At 36.2% G+C, this 17812-nt stretch overlaps 1 protein-coding gene across 50 annotated transcripts in view; it reads right to left on the reverse strand.

Moving 5' to 3' along the window:
- Positions 1–5293: 5293 nt before the first annotated feature.
- RIMS1 (regulating synaptic membrane exocytosis 1) overlaps positions 5294–17812 on the reverse strand; it is a 488816-nt gene continuing 476297 nt past the window's right edge. For all 50 annotated transcript variants that reach the window (XM_047101823.1, XM_047101822.1, XM_047101856.1 and 47 more), the window contains 5 exons: positions 13491–13629; positions 11154–11266; positions 7786–7887; positions 6836–6975; positions 5294–5535 (listed from right to left, as the gene is read on the reverse strand). In XM_047101823.1, coding sequence (XP_046957779.1) covers positions 5317–5535; positions 6836–6975; positions 7786–7887; positions 11154–11266; positions 13491–13629 — 713 coding nt within the window. In that variant the 3' untranslated portion in view covers positions 5294–5316. The remainder of the gene's footprint in view (positions 5536–6835; positions 6976–7785; positions 7888–11153; positions 11267–13490; positions 13630–17812) is intronic.

The following is a 17812-nucleotide window of genomic DNA, read 5'->3' on the forward strand; positions in this document are numbered from 1 at the left end:
GAGAGATACCTGAGGAACCAGGATAGAAGTACTGTGTAGGATATGGGAGCTACTTAAGGCACTGATGACTTCTGAGCTCCTCTGAGGAGAAGGGACTCTATGCATAGATCAGGAGTCATGGAACCTATTTTTGGGAGCAAATAACTTAGAGGCCATATGGACGCTCTCTGGGAGGACTGAAATGCTTTATGGGGCTGGGATTCAGGGCTCATCAGTTCAACCCCAAGATGCAGATTTTTGTGACTGATGCATAATTGAGGGGCACTGCTGCATTGGGATTAGGGACAAGGAGTCAGGTAGAGGTACTCCAAAGACAGTTTTACCTTGGAACCAAAGGGTAAGTCTGGGGTTCAGCTAAGGAAAAGTTTTTTCTAGCTCCTTTAGTACTTTCCCTGAGAGCTGATATGATAATGAAAATGGTGAGTGCAGTCGGAAGAGGACACAGAAGAGTTACAGGAGAAAAGTCTTAGAAACAGGGTTCAGTGGATGGAGAAGAGTTCACCGGCTCTCTTTCCCTATTCCCCTGCTTCCCGTGCTATTGGCAGAGTGCTTGGGAAACATGCAACAGGAGACCTTACTGGGTGGAATGTGTTGGATATTTTTCACATAAGCATCTTTGCTGTAGACATCTTTACTGCAAGCATTTTTGCCACACAGCTAATTGGCTGTAAGGCAGTTTTGCTGTAAAAGATGTCATGAAAAATAAAAGTGTATGTAGATGCAGGGCACCTGGGTGGTGGAGCATCCGACTTCTGCTCAGTTCATGATCTCACGGTTTGTGAGTTCAAGGCCCACACCAGGCTCACAGCTATCAGTGCAGAGTCCACTTCAGATCCTCTATCCACCCCCCCTCCCCCGCTTATGCTCTCTCAACATAAATAAAACATTTTTAAAAATGTATGTAGATTCATGGCAATGCTATTTATATAACAGATTTTATTTTGTGAATTGTATCTAAGTGCTTCTTTTTTTTGTCCTTCACTCATAGTATTATACACATTTTTTTTCCCTTGTTGATTTATCTCTTTCCTCAGCACATACTTTTTTTTTTCTTTTTGGCCACATCTTCCTTTGTTAAGAGAGGTATCAGTTTCCGAATACTAGGATGCATATTTGTAACTGAGTTTTGTATTGCATCATGGAAGCCTTCTGTTGTTTTTGGCATGTTGTTCTTGACATATTGTCATATGTCTGTTGATAGATGCGCCAAAGTTCTATGGGTTCACAAGTCCCCACCACTGTATAGGCCATTATGAGAACTAAGACTTACATAGTATAAAAATGGGAATTCTGTGTTGATAGAGAAATGAAACCAAACTGTCAACCAGTTGATGAAACCTACAAATTGTCAAACCAAACTGTCGTTTTTTTGTTTTCTTGTTTTTTTTTTTTAATCATGTAGGGCCTAATAGCCAAGTAGCTATGTGGTGAAAATTTTTGCAGCAAAAATACTTGTGGCAAAGATGCCTATGGTAAGGGTGCTTATCGCAGAAGTATTTGAAACTGGCCGGGACTTGCCTTAGGCAGAAGAGTTTGGGTTAGAATTCTTTCCCATCTGATGGACTCGTCATTCTTAAAGATCTAGCTCACCATCTGGTGGAGGATGGAAAGTGTTTAGCAGGGCAGGCTCTGGAGTCAGGCTTTGGTTCATATACCAGCTCCATCAGTAACCAGTGCTGTGACCTTTGGCCTGTTGCTTAGCCTCTCCAAGCTGCAGATCCTTTATGTAAAATAGGGTTATAAAAGTACTTAACTCTTAGGGCTGGTGTGAGAATTAAAGGTAATCCCCATAGTGTTTTGTATACAAATTCAAAATATGTTACTGTAATTATTTCTTTATGTCATGGTCTCCCTTAGTAGATAGGGAGCTCCTTTAAGACAGGTCAGTTTTTTTGTTTTTTCATTTTTACATCCCAAGTAAATAGCATCTAGTATCCAACAAAGCCCTTAATAATGTTCCTTATGTGTAGTCAGATCATATATCTCAAGGTGGGATTTCCAGATACTAAGTTGTCAGAGTCAGCAGGAAACCATGAAGACTTAGCAAAATTGCTTTCCCTACTGTTACTTCCTCTCCACCATTACAGGCACTCAAGTCATAATGCTGTGCAGGTTTACATGATTTGAAGAGAGATTTCTGCTTTTCTGTCCCTGTCTAGACAAAGAATTTTAAAGCTATATTTAGCTGCCTCCTATTTTAATGTCAGATTTGCCCCCGCCTTCCCCTGGTTATGTGCATTAAACAACTCTGCTCTGACAGCCCGTTGTAAACTGAACCGATCTGTTGTTTTTTTTCCTCCTTGACTCAACCTAACAGATAATTTCATGTCTTGTAGACCAAACAATTGGTTGATCCAATAGGGTAAAATTCAGTCAACTGCTTAAAAAATTTTAAACAACTTATGCAGTGACATGTCTCATATTGCTTTATTGTCTCAGATTTGATATTTCGTTGTGTTTATTTTGCTTTATGTTAAAGTTGGTTTGGTCTAAAAAATATCATGGGCTTTTAAAAGGTGGAGATTAGATCCCAACAGCAATTTTACTAAAAATGTACTGCAATATGAAATTATTGCTTAGCAAGTATTTTGTGAGGATGATGATTTTATGAAATACATGAACACACTTTTGAAGAAAAAGTTATAAAATTAAGAAAGCTAATAATTTTTCTTTTAACATATTACCTATAGAGACTGATCTATGATATTTGAAGATCTATTTATTCCCTAAGATTCTGCTGAAGATAACTTAATGGCTTGCTTGGTTTGTTAAGTTGGCCTACTCTAAGGCAAAGGTCTACAAATCAGTCAGGGGTTCAGAAAGAAAAGATGGAAAGAGGAGCCAGATGCTTTGATGAGAGACGCAGAAATTAATATTTTGATATGTCACATAACTGGAAATGATTCAGCAATTTGACAATAGAGTTGTCTCTTTTATTTGCACACTCAAACAGCAGCAGAAAAACAACCTTCCATTTGATTCTTACTGAGATTTATTGTTTTTAATAATGCCACTTTTCAGAAGTATAGTCATGTGCTCACTTAGACAGGCTGACAAAGTGAAAACTCGTATGTGATGCAAAGTACCCTTTGGGTGTAGATTAAGACATATATAGTGCAGTGACAAGTCAAGTCAAATGCCCACAGCAGACAACAAATCCCAGCCTCCCTTTCCCATGATCTGGCTCCCATTTTGCACCATAGAACCCACAATGGAAATCTGGCAAAACATAGAACACAGATGGCTACCAACTGACATGAAAAGTAAATTTTATTAAACATGTTTACATACATGAGTTCATTTTAAAAGCACAGGGGAGTGTTAAGACAAGTGGTCAAAATAGAAAGATACTACCCAATTATAGTTAGTTGATTGTTGGCCACTAAGACAGAACGGAATCTAGTAGAAGTGCACCAATGCTTCAGTTCTTCCTGCTCAGCATGGTGAGTAGTGGTCAATCTGTGCCCTGTGGAATGATGGGCAGATAATTCTGGCATGTGTAAATAATAATAAATAATTCACTTGGTGCAGGCAGTATGTCTATGGATTAAAACCTAGTGTGTACACAGTGTCTACATGTGTTACAGCCCCACAGTAGGAATCTACACCAAAATATTTATTAGAAGGAATTTGGTCCATACTACATCACGTTTTCCAGAGGGTAAAAAATAAAGTCCATCTATAGACATTTCACCCCAAACTCACATATGGAGTCTGGCTAAAACCTGCAAAATGTCTATAACAAAAATGGATGGCTTAGATTTCTTGGTTATTTCAGTATAGTAATTAACGAGCAAACTGTACAAGTACATGCAACATACAAGCTGTCCTAATGTGGAACTAACATACATTATTAAATAACCTTTTGGGTTTTTTTTTTCATTTTTTCATTTTTTTTTAAAAAAACGTGCATGCAGCTTTGAACAGTTCCAAGTCATGCTGCTCTATTTGTGTGATCACAAAAGTTGAATGACTCATAAAAGGAGGGAGAACGTATCAATGCACCTGCAGAGTCTGCAGTGTGTAGCACATATACAGAATGTCACAAGGGAAATTCAAGGCCAAGAAAAACTCAAATGAAGAAAATGCAAGTTGAAATTTGACTTGTTTTATTTTCCCCCCAAAAGTAGGATATTTTGCATTAAAAAATCAAGCTTTTGTGCTTGCATCAATCTCAAAGAAATGTAAACTAAAATTTGATAAAAACATTACTTTAGTGCAGAATATTTCAACTGGAATTTCCAGTGGAATATTGGACAGCTCATACCATGCTCTTTCCAGGGCAGATGGGTATGTCTACACTGAGACATGGCCGAGAAGCCTGGGCATAGCTGAAAGTGTCTTAGGCTCAAATCCATTTCTAGTCACCATTTTGGGAAGTCAAAAGTATAGTTTATACACATAAGCATATACTTATTTTTGGGGATATCAGGAAGAAAAAGTTACTACAAGGAGTATTTCCAAAGTACAATTATGTGGTTGGTTTTAGTTCCCAGCATTAGTTGCAGATTGACTTCTCTAAAAGTCTTCCATGAAAAACGATGGAAAAAATAAATTAATGTTTTAGAACACAAACAGGTATGCTCTTCATTTAAAAAAAGTGATTCTATGATTATTTTAGAAGATGAATTTTTGTTTTCTGGGTTTGCACACATAAGACTTTGAAAAATTATAAAATGAAAGCCAGTGAAATCTTTCATTGGCCTCATCTTGTCTAGTTGCTGAACACTTTGGGGAGATGCCACAGAGACTATTTCAGCCCTTTTTTAGTGCTTTTGGGAAAAGAAAGGAAGGGTCTTTGTAAGCATCATGAGGCCTGTCGTGACATGTCCAAAAACTAGTGGAAATAACATATACAATGAAAAATAAAGCAAAACAATTCAAGAAACCAAAACCCAACAAATAATGCACAAATAAACAAAACACACAAAAAACAGAACTTCTTAAACACCAGGGAAATAACACTGCTTGTGGTCTGTGCACAAACGTGTAAAATACAACTTTTCACAGAGTGAGAGTTTCCAGTTTGTTCAATTTGGTGTGTGTGTGTGTGAATTTGAAGTTTCCTCTTTTTCTGTTAGAAGCATCAGTGACTCTCACTAGCATGTTGACTCTTACTGTAATTTGATAGACTGCCTTGTTCTGTCATATGAAGCCAGGTTTTAAACAACGAGTGGGACATATTGAAAAACTACTACAGGCAAAACACAAGTTGATTGTCTGTCTCCAACAATGCTTTTTTGATCATGAAATATCTGGTTCAGATTATTATCCTGAAAGGTAGAGTTTCACTGGAATGACTCTGGTAGGAGTTCACTATGAGCGGATGCAGGGAGGCCCAGTTGAACTTTCCAGAGATGACTGGGAAGCCCGGCGCGTTAGGGGAGTCAGTGTGGGGTCCACCAGGGATGATGGTGGGAACAACTTGTACCATCCGATTACCATACTGGATAGATCGAGTTCTTCCAACAAGATTTGAGCCACACCCATAAAGCATTTATGGTCCATTCTGCCATAGTCCCCCCAGACAATGACCTGCAGAGACAGAGAAATGCAATAAAACTCTAATGTTTCCTTCATATTTGAAGAACTGAAAGCAACTATTCTGCAAAAGTGGGTCAATGAATGAGATGAAATGAATATAACTGACACTAAGGAGGAGGAACAGATAGAGATTAACATACAGGTGCTCAAAGAGATACTTCACAGTAATTTTTAGATTAGATAGAAAGCAACTAATGTTTCCATAGTCAATGAGGGATATTAGCTACATAAACCATGGTAAAGAAATACATATACAAGTTTGTTTATATATATATTCAATACTTTCTTTAGTAATGACTATCTGGTAAGTGATGTATAGGGCCACAGTGATATAAAAAACTAAAATTTGTACAAGTTAGGGCAAAACAATGCAATTCGGTGTATGGTAGAGTGTGTATATGAAGGGGTATGTATAAAGAATGAAAATATTCATTAAATTTCTTTTATATTATGTACTTGTTAGTGAAGGTTGAAAAATAATTGTAAGCTGGTTCCTTTTGAGCATTTGCCTGACAGTTCTGATTTGATAAGATGGTTAATAAATCAGTGAGCTTATAGCTTATAGTGAGCTTATAGCACAATGTGGGTCAACTCCTGTTGGTGTCAGATAAGCACTCATTTCATTATACTTACTCCTAAGGTTCTATTTTCTAATCCTTTGGTCATCTGGAGACGTTCTCAACTGAATTCATTCACCTGCTTCACACAGGCAGGAGTGGTGAAACCTGCCTTTCCAATGTGCTGAGTAATTTTGTCAAATTATTTAATCTCTGTGATCCTCATACATAATCTTTAAAAGGGGGATAATGGTATTTTATATACACAGTAGATAAAGTGTTTAAAAGAAATAATGCATGTAATTACTTAACAATGCATCTGACATTCACCAGTCCTGAATATTCTCTTTCCTTGCTTCTTCTTTGTATCCCATGTCTGGCACATAGTAATGCTCAATAAATTATCAGCTCATTTGCCTTGATTACCTACCTACCTACCTATCGAGAAGAGGGGCTGTGGGAGGCAGGGTAAAAGCAAAAGGAGATGATGGAGAGAAGGAAAAAAAGAAGGGAGAGAAAATAAACTTTGTATTATCTATTACATCCACCAGATATTTTTTTAATACTACATATTATTTATATTGTAAATTAACAATTTGTTTTTTTCTACTCAAGGATGTTACCCTGCATTTCTCCTTACTGAAATTTGTGCTCTTCATGTTTGGCCACTCTTCAGTGTTTATATGGATAATGTGGACATTACAATGTAAAAAGTCAAACAAACTTTTACCTACCTGAAGAACTTTACCCTGTGGACTTTCGTCAAAAACCAGGGACTGTTGATACAAAGGATCAAGGGTTTTTCGCGCAATTCTTGTCTTCTTCTTGGCTATACAGGCCCCGTTTTCCAAAAGATACACTTTGACATAAGGAGCTGAACAAAGGTGACATTAACATATAAGAAGTTAATCCTTCAAGTTTAACTGATTTTATTAGAGAATGCTTTATTAGAGAATTAGAGATTGCTTACTGAAAGTTTCTCTTGACTATTTACATCATTTTAACTTTCCCGTGCTCCATAAATTCTATTCCTTAAAATCCTTATGTTACCATCACTGCCATTTTCCTCATTTCAAGTAAATGTATGTGGAATTAACCTAAGACTGAGTGACCTGGGGTATAGCTGGCATTACAGTTCACATTAAAAACAATTTTTTAATGTTTTTGTTTATTTTTGAGAGAGAAACAGAGCACGAATGGGGGAGGGTCAGAGAGAGAGGGAGACACAGGATCTGAAGCAGGCTCCAGGCCCTGAACTGTCAGCACAGAGCCTGACATGGGGTTCAAACTCACAAACCACAAGATCACGACCTAAGCCGAAGTCGTACACGTAACTGACTGAGCCTCCCAGGAGCCCCTACAGTTCACATTATAAATATAATAATATATAAATACAATAAAAGCTCACTGTTTCTTTTTTATTATTGGAACTAAAAAAAAATTTCATTTGTAAATGTGCAGAAAAAAATTAACTTGATAATACTCTTACTTAGACTTTGACAGTATAATTGTGCAAGGAAAACCCAGATCCATTTTTATAGAATCAAAGAATACAGAAAAGCTGTCTTTTTAATCAATCAGATGATGCAAAACAAGAGCCTATAGAATTCAAATGCAGCAAATACTTGGATTTTTTTGCTTATGTCAGATTCTCTTGTGCAAACTCAGTACGACCTTTCCTTACCAGGTGTAGACTTGGAACCAGGTTTTTGTGTGAGGCTTCGTGCTCTAATAACTTCAACTTCTAATTGGCCCTTTTTATCCTCCATTCCAATTTGTATGTCACCTGCAAGTGGAGGGGAAACAAAATGTTTCAGCTTCTTTGCAGTTACATGCAGTTAAAAAACAGAGGTATGTAATAATAGACTCCAAATTATGATCTTCATGATCTTGATAAAAAACCCTAATATTTAGAGTTTCCTGATCCCACTTTTCTTCCCCTTCCTCCAAATCAGGTTTTGAAATGTTTCTCTTCATTTTTCTGGTACTAAGCCATGTTATGAGTTTCATATTAGTTTATAAATCACTTAATTACAACAATACTGAATTTAAGTTATTCTTATATGCTATTAAGATTTCTTATCCTTGTTATCATCTAATATATAATACTTCTTAGTAAAAAAGTATAATTATCTATATTTCCATTATCTAGAGAAGAACACTATTAATGTTTTGGTGAATATCCCATCTTAGGAGTACTTTCTCTTAGTTAAAGAGAAAGTACTCCTTTGATCTATTCCTTCCTTCTTTGATCTATTCCTTCCTTCCTCCCTCCCTCCCTCCCTCCCTCCCTCTCTCTCTCTCTCTCTCCTACCTACCTACCTACATCTATCTACCTACCTACCTATTTACCTACCTACCTATATCTATCTATCTATCTATCTATCTATCTATCTATCTATCTATCTATCTATCTATCTTACCTACCTACCTACCTACCTACCTACCTACCCATCTATCATCTCTATCATGACCATGCATCCTTAATTTATTGACTAGATGGGCCAGTGAATGGATATGTCATTACTTGTTTAACCAGATCCCTGTTGATGGAAATATAGACTATCTACATTGTTGCTATTATAAATAGCACTGGAATGAACAGCTTTATAGAGAATTTTTGCACACTTGGTCAATTACCTCTTGAGCATAAATTCCCAGATTTTTAAATATGGGGTCTAATTGAATGGACATTAAAAAATTCTATGTATATTGCCAAGTATCCTTCAGAAAGATTGTGCCAGTTTGTACTACCATCAGAAATATCTGTTTTTCCATATTGCACACCCACTAATAGTGGTATTAGCAATATGTCTAATTTTTGTCAATCTGATGGTTTAAAATTTATAATTTGCATTTCTTTAATAGACAGGCTGAACATATGTCTAAGTATTTTCAGTTTGTATTCTTTCTCTTGTCTTGCCTGTTCATATCCTTTGCCCATGTTTACTAAGGTGTTCATCATTTTCTGATTGATATGATACTTTATTTCTTAGAATTAATAAGTTCTAATTTTTCCTTAGCTAAATAATCTTCATTTTCTCAGTTGTGAATTCTCTTCATTTGCTAGGTCAGCTGATCAACTTTGTGGTTCTGGATTGAGAACCATTACTTTTATAACTCTGTTTTAGACTCAGGTCCCACATGTCTCTTTGGTTTTTGTTTTAATCACATACACACACAGTTTAAAGAGTCAAACTGTTCTATAAGCCTATTTATTAGTATAAAAGATTCCCATTCTCTCAACTTCTTGCCTTCCAAAGATCACTGCTTTCAAGATTTTTAATATTTTTATGTGAAAAATTTTTTAACTGTTTGGCATTTGCCTCCCTATTTATAAATACTAAATTTGTAAGGCATTTTCCTATGTTTTTCGCTTTTAGATATTATTAGTTTCTAACTTCAACCTCACTGCCTTCCTTCGCTACCATACACTGACACTTTCTGTCATTCCATTATTCCGATATTAGTCTATATAACTATGATTACATAACATTATTTAGAAATGAGTGAACTAGAATACTGTGGTTACTTCTCATTTCTTGGACAGCTCTTTCTTTTCCCTATTTAATAAGTGTCTTTTTAAAAAGCATTTGCTTACATTTTTATGTATGTATCATTAATTCAACCCCTTATTCTCTCCTGGTTGTTTACTTCTTCCATAAAATCAAGCATATTAGGTGTTCTTAGATTTTATCTTATGGATTCTGACATGTTACCCTTTGGACAAACTGTTTTTAAAGTTTGTTGCAATTGTTACCTTTAACTTTTCCTTCACTATCATATTGGATATCCCAACCGTTTTTCTCTTGTACTGAAGCATTCATTTACTGGATCTTTTCTTTCTTTTTTAGTTCTCAACTTTTTTTAATTTACTTAGTTCATTTTGTTGAGGTATATCCTCCAGTAACTTTATGAGCAATGTTGTGTATGAGCAAAATGTTTTGACACCATTCTTGTCAGTGTGTTTTTATTCCAGCCTGAAACTTACTTGATAACTTGGCTGGCTATTGTACTCTACATTGGAAATCAATTGTTACTCAGAATTTTGAACATAATATGCAGTGGTCTTCTGGCTTCCAATATTATTATTGAAGAGTCCAGTGGAAATCTGATTTTTTTGGTGTTTATAGTGAGAGAGAGAGTGGGCAGGGAAGGGGCAGGGAGAGAGAGAGACAGAGAATCCAAAGCAGGCTCTGAGCTGTCAGCACAAAGCCTGACATCAGGCTCGAACCCACAAACCATGAGATCATGACCTGAGCCAAAGATGGATGCTCAACCGACTGAGCCACCCAGGAACCCCTGATTTTTTGATAGTTTTATATAGAATTATCTTTCTTCTTAGGAAACTTGTAGAATTTTCTATTAATCTCTGGTGTTGTGAAATTCCATGATGATATGCCTTTGTGGTGACCTACTTTCATGCATTTTGCTGAGTATTCTTTGGGCCCTTCAAGCTGCAATCTCATGTTCTTCAGGGGAATATCTGTTGTGCATGTTACATGTAATTTTCTCCATCATTTTTCTTTTAACTTAATTTAGGGTTTTTTTTCTAGTAGAAGTTTTCAATTTATCTGGCTTTGGTTTGATCCTTTAGACGTTCTTTTCCACTCCCAAGAGCATAGACACATTAATGTAAGTGTTTGTCAGTATTTTCTAGGGTCTTTGTCTACCCAATTTCTCCTTTATAATTCAGTCTAAAATATTTTTTTTAAGTTCTTAAGTAGGGAGGCAATTTTGTTAATCTTTTTTTGCTTAGTGAAACAGTTAAGCCAACATCCTTTACTGAATGATCCACTTGTCTTTCCAGGCTGTGAAATGCTATCCTTACTCTGTCTTGACAGAGTTTTCTGATAAATTCAAAGATTTTTGACTAACTTTGTTTTGTATAATGTCTCAAGTTAGAAACATGCATTAGAAATTAGAATAGTCATTTGAAACCAGAAATACCCTAAAATGTTGCTTCTCACTTATATTACTACTAGATGCTTTAAATGACTTTGTCAATCATGAAACATCAGTTTTCCTGTGGGGTAAAAAAGTGATTCTTACCCATTGCAGGGGTAGCAAGGGTTTGGCGGCCAACAAGCTGAGCTGGTCCCAGTCCATCAAGAAAATCACTGAATTGACTGTCTGCTCCTAGTCGTACTCCAGGAAATATTAAGCTATTAGCAGAAGGACAAAAATCAAAACATTAGATCTCCTAGAATTCATTTCATTAGTGTCCATATGACTACTAATTCTGATCATGAATCATAAATATTGGACAACTTACTTCGTGATTCTTTGCATTCATTGCCCCTGAACCAAGCGAAGCCCAGCACTGACTGAGAAAAGGTCTAAATAAACTCTCAAGTTAAGAGCTGACGTTCTATTCAGGATGGCTTATAGTTTTAATATACTAAGTTTTCTGGACACTTAAAAATACAAGTCCCTCCATAAGTATATTATTGACATAAAATATAAGATGTAAATTTTTATATGATGAACCCTACATAAATAATTGCTCATGAACATTAAGTAACAATGCTAAATTAAAAAAAAATGCCTGATAATTTCTTCAATAAATATCACAGCAAAGTACAAATTCTTATTTACAAATAAAAATGTTTATTCATTTTTTAATGAACTACATTTTTATATTATCTGAGATTTTTATTTAGTTCAAGTGGAAAAGAATTGATTAGAATATGTCCATTGCTTACTACCCCATGACTACCTGAACTCCCTGGGCTGTAAGCTCCAGCAGAGAGTGACTGTGCCCTTCTTGTTTATTGATTTGTCCATGTACCAAGAACCATGCTTGTTACATATTTGGCCTTCAATGAGTAGTTTTTGAATAAGCACATTTCTGTAGGGATTTGTTATTCCCAATGTGCTTTTTCACATATTACTTCCTCACAATCAAGGGAATTAGAGCACAAATTTATTATCACACCCAGAGACCACGAAAATCAATCTATGAGAGGTTAAGTGGCTTATTCAGGTGGAGGTAAATATTATTTGATTTATTAATTTTATATCAAAATATTGTCTCTGGTCTTTCATTTGTATGTCACATTACCGTATTTCATCAAATATTGGCATTTTGTCAGCAAGTTTATCTCTATAACTTTCATGCCTGCTGATTTTTGCTCTTAGCTATATGTTGCTGGGAGGATGCATACCAATCATTTGATCAAATAAACGGACTTAATAGTTTCAGGAATGGGTAAACATAGAATGATCATTAACTTGGCATAATTTTATTTCATTTTCTAAACAGAACAAAACGATTCCAGTAAAATAAATTACTACTATTAGATTGATAAATGAGATTTTTGAATGGCAATAAATGAATAATTCTAGGAAAATTTGCACACAATCTCCAAGTAACCCACCGCAGAATAATAATTACTTAATTGTAAGATCTATCACCTCAGTAAAGGTTTGGTTTTACCAGAAAAATTCTCAAGCATAGAGAAATGCAGGATTTTTTGCAGGATCTATATGTAAAAGCAGACCAAGTAAGTAAAACACAAATCTAGCTATATTTTTTCATGATTAATTTCAAAACTAACTAAAACTCTTTACACAAAAATAATGAGGAAGATAAATTTTGAGATCTTTTCCTAAGGTAAAAAAGAGTGATGTTTTAAAAACAAAAAAATGTAAGTTCCTATTATGAGAGTGTTAGACTTACTCAGAACCCAAAGTAGTTTGGAGAAAAGTAGGAATATGGGAAATTAATTTTCACTTCTAAATTTTATTTAATTTTTAAAAATGTTTATTTATTTTGAGAGAGAGGGTGAGCAGGGAAGGGACAGAGGAAGAAAAAGAGAATCCCAAGCAGGCTCCATGCTCAGTGGGGAGCCCAATGTGGGGCTTGATCTCACGACCCAGGGATCATGACCTGAGCCAAAATCAAGAGTCTGAATTTTAATTGAGGGGTGTCTGGGTGGCTCAGTTGGTTAAGCATCCAACTCTTGGTTTTGGCTCAGGTTATGATATCATGGTTTTGTGACTTTGAGCCCCACATGGGACTCTGCGCTGCCAGCACAGAATCTGCTTGGGATTATCTCTCTCCCTCTCTCTGCCCCTTCCTCACCTCCCCAAATAAAATAAACTTTAGGGGTGCCTGGGTGGCTCAGTTGGTTGGGCGTCCAACTTTGGCCCAGGTCATGATCTCACGGTTTGTGGGTTCCAGCCCCGCGTCGGGCTCTGTGCTGGCGGCTCAGAGCCTGGAGCCTGCTTTGAATTCTGTGTCTCCCTCTCTCTGCCCCTTCCCTACTCATGCTCTGTCTCTCTCTCTCAAAAATAAACAAACACTGAAAAAAATTTTTTAAATAAGTAGACATTAAAAAAAAGGAATAAGCTGCACCATAAACATTGGTGGCTTTGTTCACTTACTTTCCCTCGGAGCTATAACTGTTGATGCTGCCGTCAGTAGACTCTCGGCTTGGTTGCCTTACCATCTTCCTCATTTCGGCTGCCATTCCTGTTTCTGTGCTTCTCTGTATGGTGCTTTTTAACTTCTTGTGGCCTGACTCTGACAAGAGAAAATACAAGAAACTCTAAGTCTTGTTTAGACAATTTCTCCCGGGATACTGGTTGAGTCTGCAAATTAAACAATTATGCATGTAATTAAAAGTTTACTCAGGAAAAGAGTCTAAGAGAATAATCTGATTAGCTAAATCTCTTTGCCGACAATATGCTTTGGCCAAGAGGGGTAGCAGTGGAAGGGAGACCACTGCCCCTGTTCCAGAGACTGCCTGAATCTCAGTGAACCAAAATGAACTCATTGTATTACTGCTGCTCAAGTTATCAACTTCAATGAAAAGTTGGATTTGGCACTGGACTGCATTATGGGGAAATATAATGTTGAACAACCTAAAAGGAACATTCCCAATCTGGAATGTTCCAAATATGTGGGAATAGAGCTAAATGAATGGGCCTTGTCCTTTAAAGGAGATGAGGCACAGCGGACTAAGCGTGAAAAATACCAGTTTTGGCCATGTATCAGCAATCCCATAAAAATAAACAGTAGTATTTAATGATTTTTGAAACAAGTTAACATACATGATCTCATTTGAGATGGCATATAAGGATACCTATGTAGGTAGAACAGGTATTAACTCCAAGGCTTTATTGCTGTCTCCTGGCTTTTGAACTGAGCTGAATCATTTCTTACTGGCAGTTTTGAGTGTGAGTCTCTTTCTGCATTGTGAATTATAATGGCTGATCATTTTTTTAAACTCTAAATTCAGAGCAACTTCTTCAAACCACTTTGAAATGCACTAACCAGCAGTCTATTCATAGCATAAAAATGAAATTCCAAAACATTTTTTTGGTTAGAACAATACCGAAAAGTTAGACAGACTTTTAATACCTGCCACACTTTTTCCATCTAAACATTTGATGTGTATTTCTGGTTTTCTTTCAGGTTTTCACATAGTATCATTTAGTACCCATTAATATATGAAAAAATGCTCTATATGTATAACTGTATACATTAACTACTGTATGTGTATACACACATAAACTCTTCAACCCTCATAAAACCTCTTTGAAGCAGGTGCCCCAAAACACTCCTAAATACACCATATGAAAGTTTGCATATTTTCCTCTCATTTTTGGTCACTGCAATCCTTTTGTAGATTGTCTAATAAAAGATATAATTGGTTTTACTATATGGACTCAATGCTGAATATTCTCTACGTAAAAGCCACAGCAGTTCCTTAAAAACACAATTCTGAATATGTTATTCCCTTGCTCAAGATCTTGTGCTGGTTTATCATCAAAATTAAAAGAAAATCTGAAATTGTCACAATGGCCCATAAAATGCCACATAATATGGCCCCTGGCTACCTCTCCAATCTCATACTCTGCCTCTCATCCCCACGATCACTGCTCTCCAGTCACACAGTCTTCCTGCATTTTCTTGAGCACTCCAAGCATGCTGCTTCAGGGCCTGTTTTCCTTACTGTCTTTCCTTCTGATTTTCTTGTCTTGCTCCCTCACTTTAGTCAGGTCTCTGTGCCAGTGTCACTCCCTCAGAGAGGCTTTTTCTGGTCCTCATCACTTTTTATCTCCTTGCCATGCTTTATATGTCTTCATAGCACTGCTCTGCCATTAAACTTCTATTTGTTTGTTGTCTGTTCCCCAGTTAGAATTTAATCTCTATGAGGAGAGGGACATTGTGAATACTGCTCACTGTTATCCATAGTATCTAGAACACTGGTATAAACTCAATACCAGTATCACACCACACATACTAATGTGCAATTTCCTCATTCCATTTAATATATCTATAATACAAACATGTCTATATTTATTCTTTTTAATGACTGCACTGTTATGTGATCTCATAATTAAACCATGCATGTCCATATTGATGAGTACTTGGGATGTTTCCAGCTGTTACAGGAGAGTTTTTATAGAACGTATTTCTAGAAGCTGAATGCTAGTGAAAGGGTACAAATCCATTTAATCTTAATAGCTTTTTCTAAATTGCCATTTAGAAACATGATAGTAGTTTAAATCACTCCTACCAACATTCTGTTGGTACCAAATAGGTACCAACAGATGTACCTATTTTCCCACCTAAGGCTCAGGAATTTTCTACCTTTCCCCTTTCTAGTCTCTGTCTTACCTATTTGACTTGTCATTGTAGAATGTGTACACTTACTGAAGGCAGTGACTTCATTTATTGACATCCTAGTGCTGTTTTTATTTGTATATTGATTTATTTATATACTGTGCCTCCTTCTCAGATGTAGTTCCTTTATGAAGTCATTATGGTGGGGCAACACTTCATTCACACACACATACTGGCTGGGTCCCACTTGAGGGGTAAAGGCAAGCCCCAAGGATGTATTACCAAACTGAGCCAAGCATAGTTATGCAAATGTTTACCCAAACCAGCAGGAAGCAATAAACCCAGGGTGGAACACCAAATTCTTACTATCATGGCTAGAAAAATGAGGGCAACCTTTACATCTAAATGGTGAGGTGATGCTGGAAACAGAGGAGAGACAGTTAAGAGGATCAGTAGTGGGGAGGTTCAGGTTATTCACTCATTAAATTTTTCATTTATCCATCCATCTGTCTAACCACCCACCCACACATCCATCCAACAAATATTTACTAGGCACCTGCTATGTGTCATTCACTATTCTTGGTGCTGGAGATATACTGATGAATGACAAATTTCCTGCTGCCATGGAGCTTACATTCTAGTGTATGTGTGTATACAAGCAAGGCAATGAACAAATAAATAAATACATGCCTGGTAATAAGTGCTATGGAAAAAGGCAGGATAAGGAGGGATAGAGGGTGACAGGGTAGAGCAGCAATGGCTTTATTGTAAAGGGGTCAGGGTCTCATTAGTCATCAGTATGGAAGAAGTAAGGATACAGGCAATGAAGGAACAGGGAAGTAATACCCATGGTGGGACTGGTCCTGGTGATTGTGGTAGGGAGCCTCTGAGTAATGGTGGTCAGGAGGGGGGCTACTGTCTTCTCAGTAGCACACAGGTTGCCTCTGCAGTCTTTCCAATGTTGTTGACTCTGGCCAAGAGGCTCCAACACCAGAGATCTCAGGGCTTTGTGCACACCTGGCATCACAGCTGACAGCAGAGGGTAGGCTATCAGGTTGGCAATCATTTCCTAACACAGGTTTCACATGGTTGCCACTTATTACATATTTGTTCAATGAAAAAATAAGTGAATATTAATTTTTTAACTTTTAATATTAATTAAAGTTAAGTGAATATTAATTTTTTTATATTAAGTAATTGGAATATCAGGTATTCTTAAAGGTTCATTTACAGGGTGTCTTAACTTGCTTAGAGCAATCTTAAAACTTAATACATTCCAAAATGTAAATGCTGCACACTTTAAGGAAATATTTGAGAAGTTGGTTATTGAACTTTCTTTTACACTTGTTTAATTTTATGAGTTTGAATGATACATTTTTAATTTTAGAGTTTTTGTTTTTGTCCTTTGGAAGACAGCAAATATGGACTGATATTAGCTCTCGTCTTATTCATGTTAATAAATATTCATTGAAAAGAGCTTTGATGAACTAGACAATTTTATAAAGGCCAAGGTAAAAACTGAATAAACAGTTCCAGCTATGAATTTGTCTTATTTAAATTCACAACAGCTTTATTATTATTTAGAATATAAGGGTTGGAAAGAACATTGTTTTGTAGATGTGGAAACTAATTTTGGAGAAGTGTAATTCATGTAAAAAATTATTTGTGGAGCACTTACGCTGAGCCCAACCTTTTCCAGATGCTGGTGATACAGGAATGAACATAACAGACAAAAATCCCTGCCCTAATGGAGCTTACATTCTAGTGAGTATAACGATTTGCTCAATGTCAGGCTAGTTAGCAGCAGAAAGCTGGATTAGATCTTCTGAATCTCAGTCTTGTGATCGTTCCTTTATACCCCAGTTTAGGAAAACACAAAGTCTAATCTTATTTTACAAACAGAACAATGGTTTAGCTACACATATATTTTCATGCACATATTCTCATATTTAAAAACTTCATTAAAATCACAAAAACTGTATAGAGGTGCAAATGTATACAATTTTCTATCTCTGTACATATAAGTATAGCATACGTATATGTTACATATATGTAATATTTAAAAATATCAATATAATACATTAAACCACTAAATAATATCACCATTATTTACCAATTATTTGTATCCACTGAG

Source organism: Lynx rufus, unplaced genomic scaffold (genome assembly GCF_022079265.1).
Source record: "Lynx rufus isolate CCGP_SWC_20201006 ecotype Redwood Valley unplaced genomic scaffold, mLynRuf1.p SCAF_6, whole genome shotgun sequence".
Classification (NCBI taxonomy): Eukaryota; Metazoa; Chordata; class Mammalia; order Carnivora; family Felidae; genus Lynx; species Lynx rufus.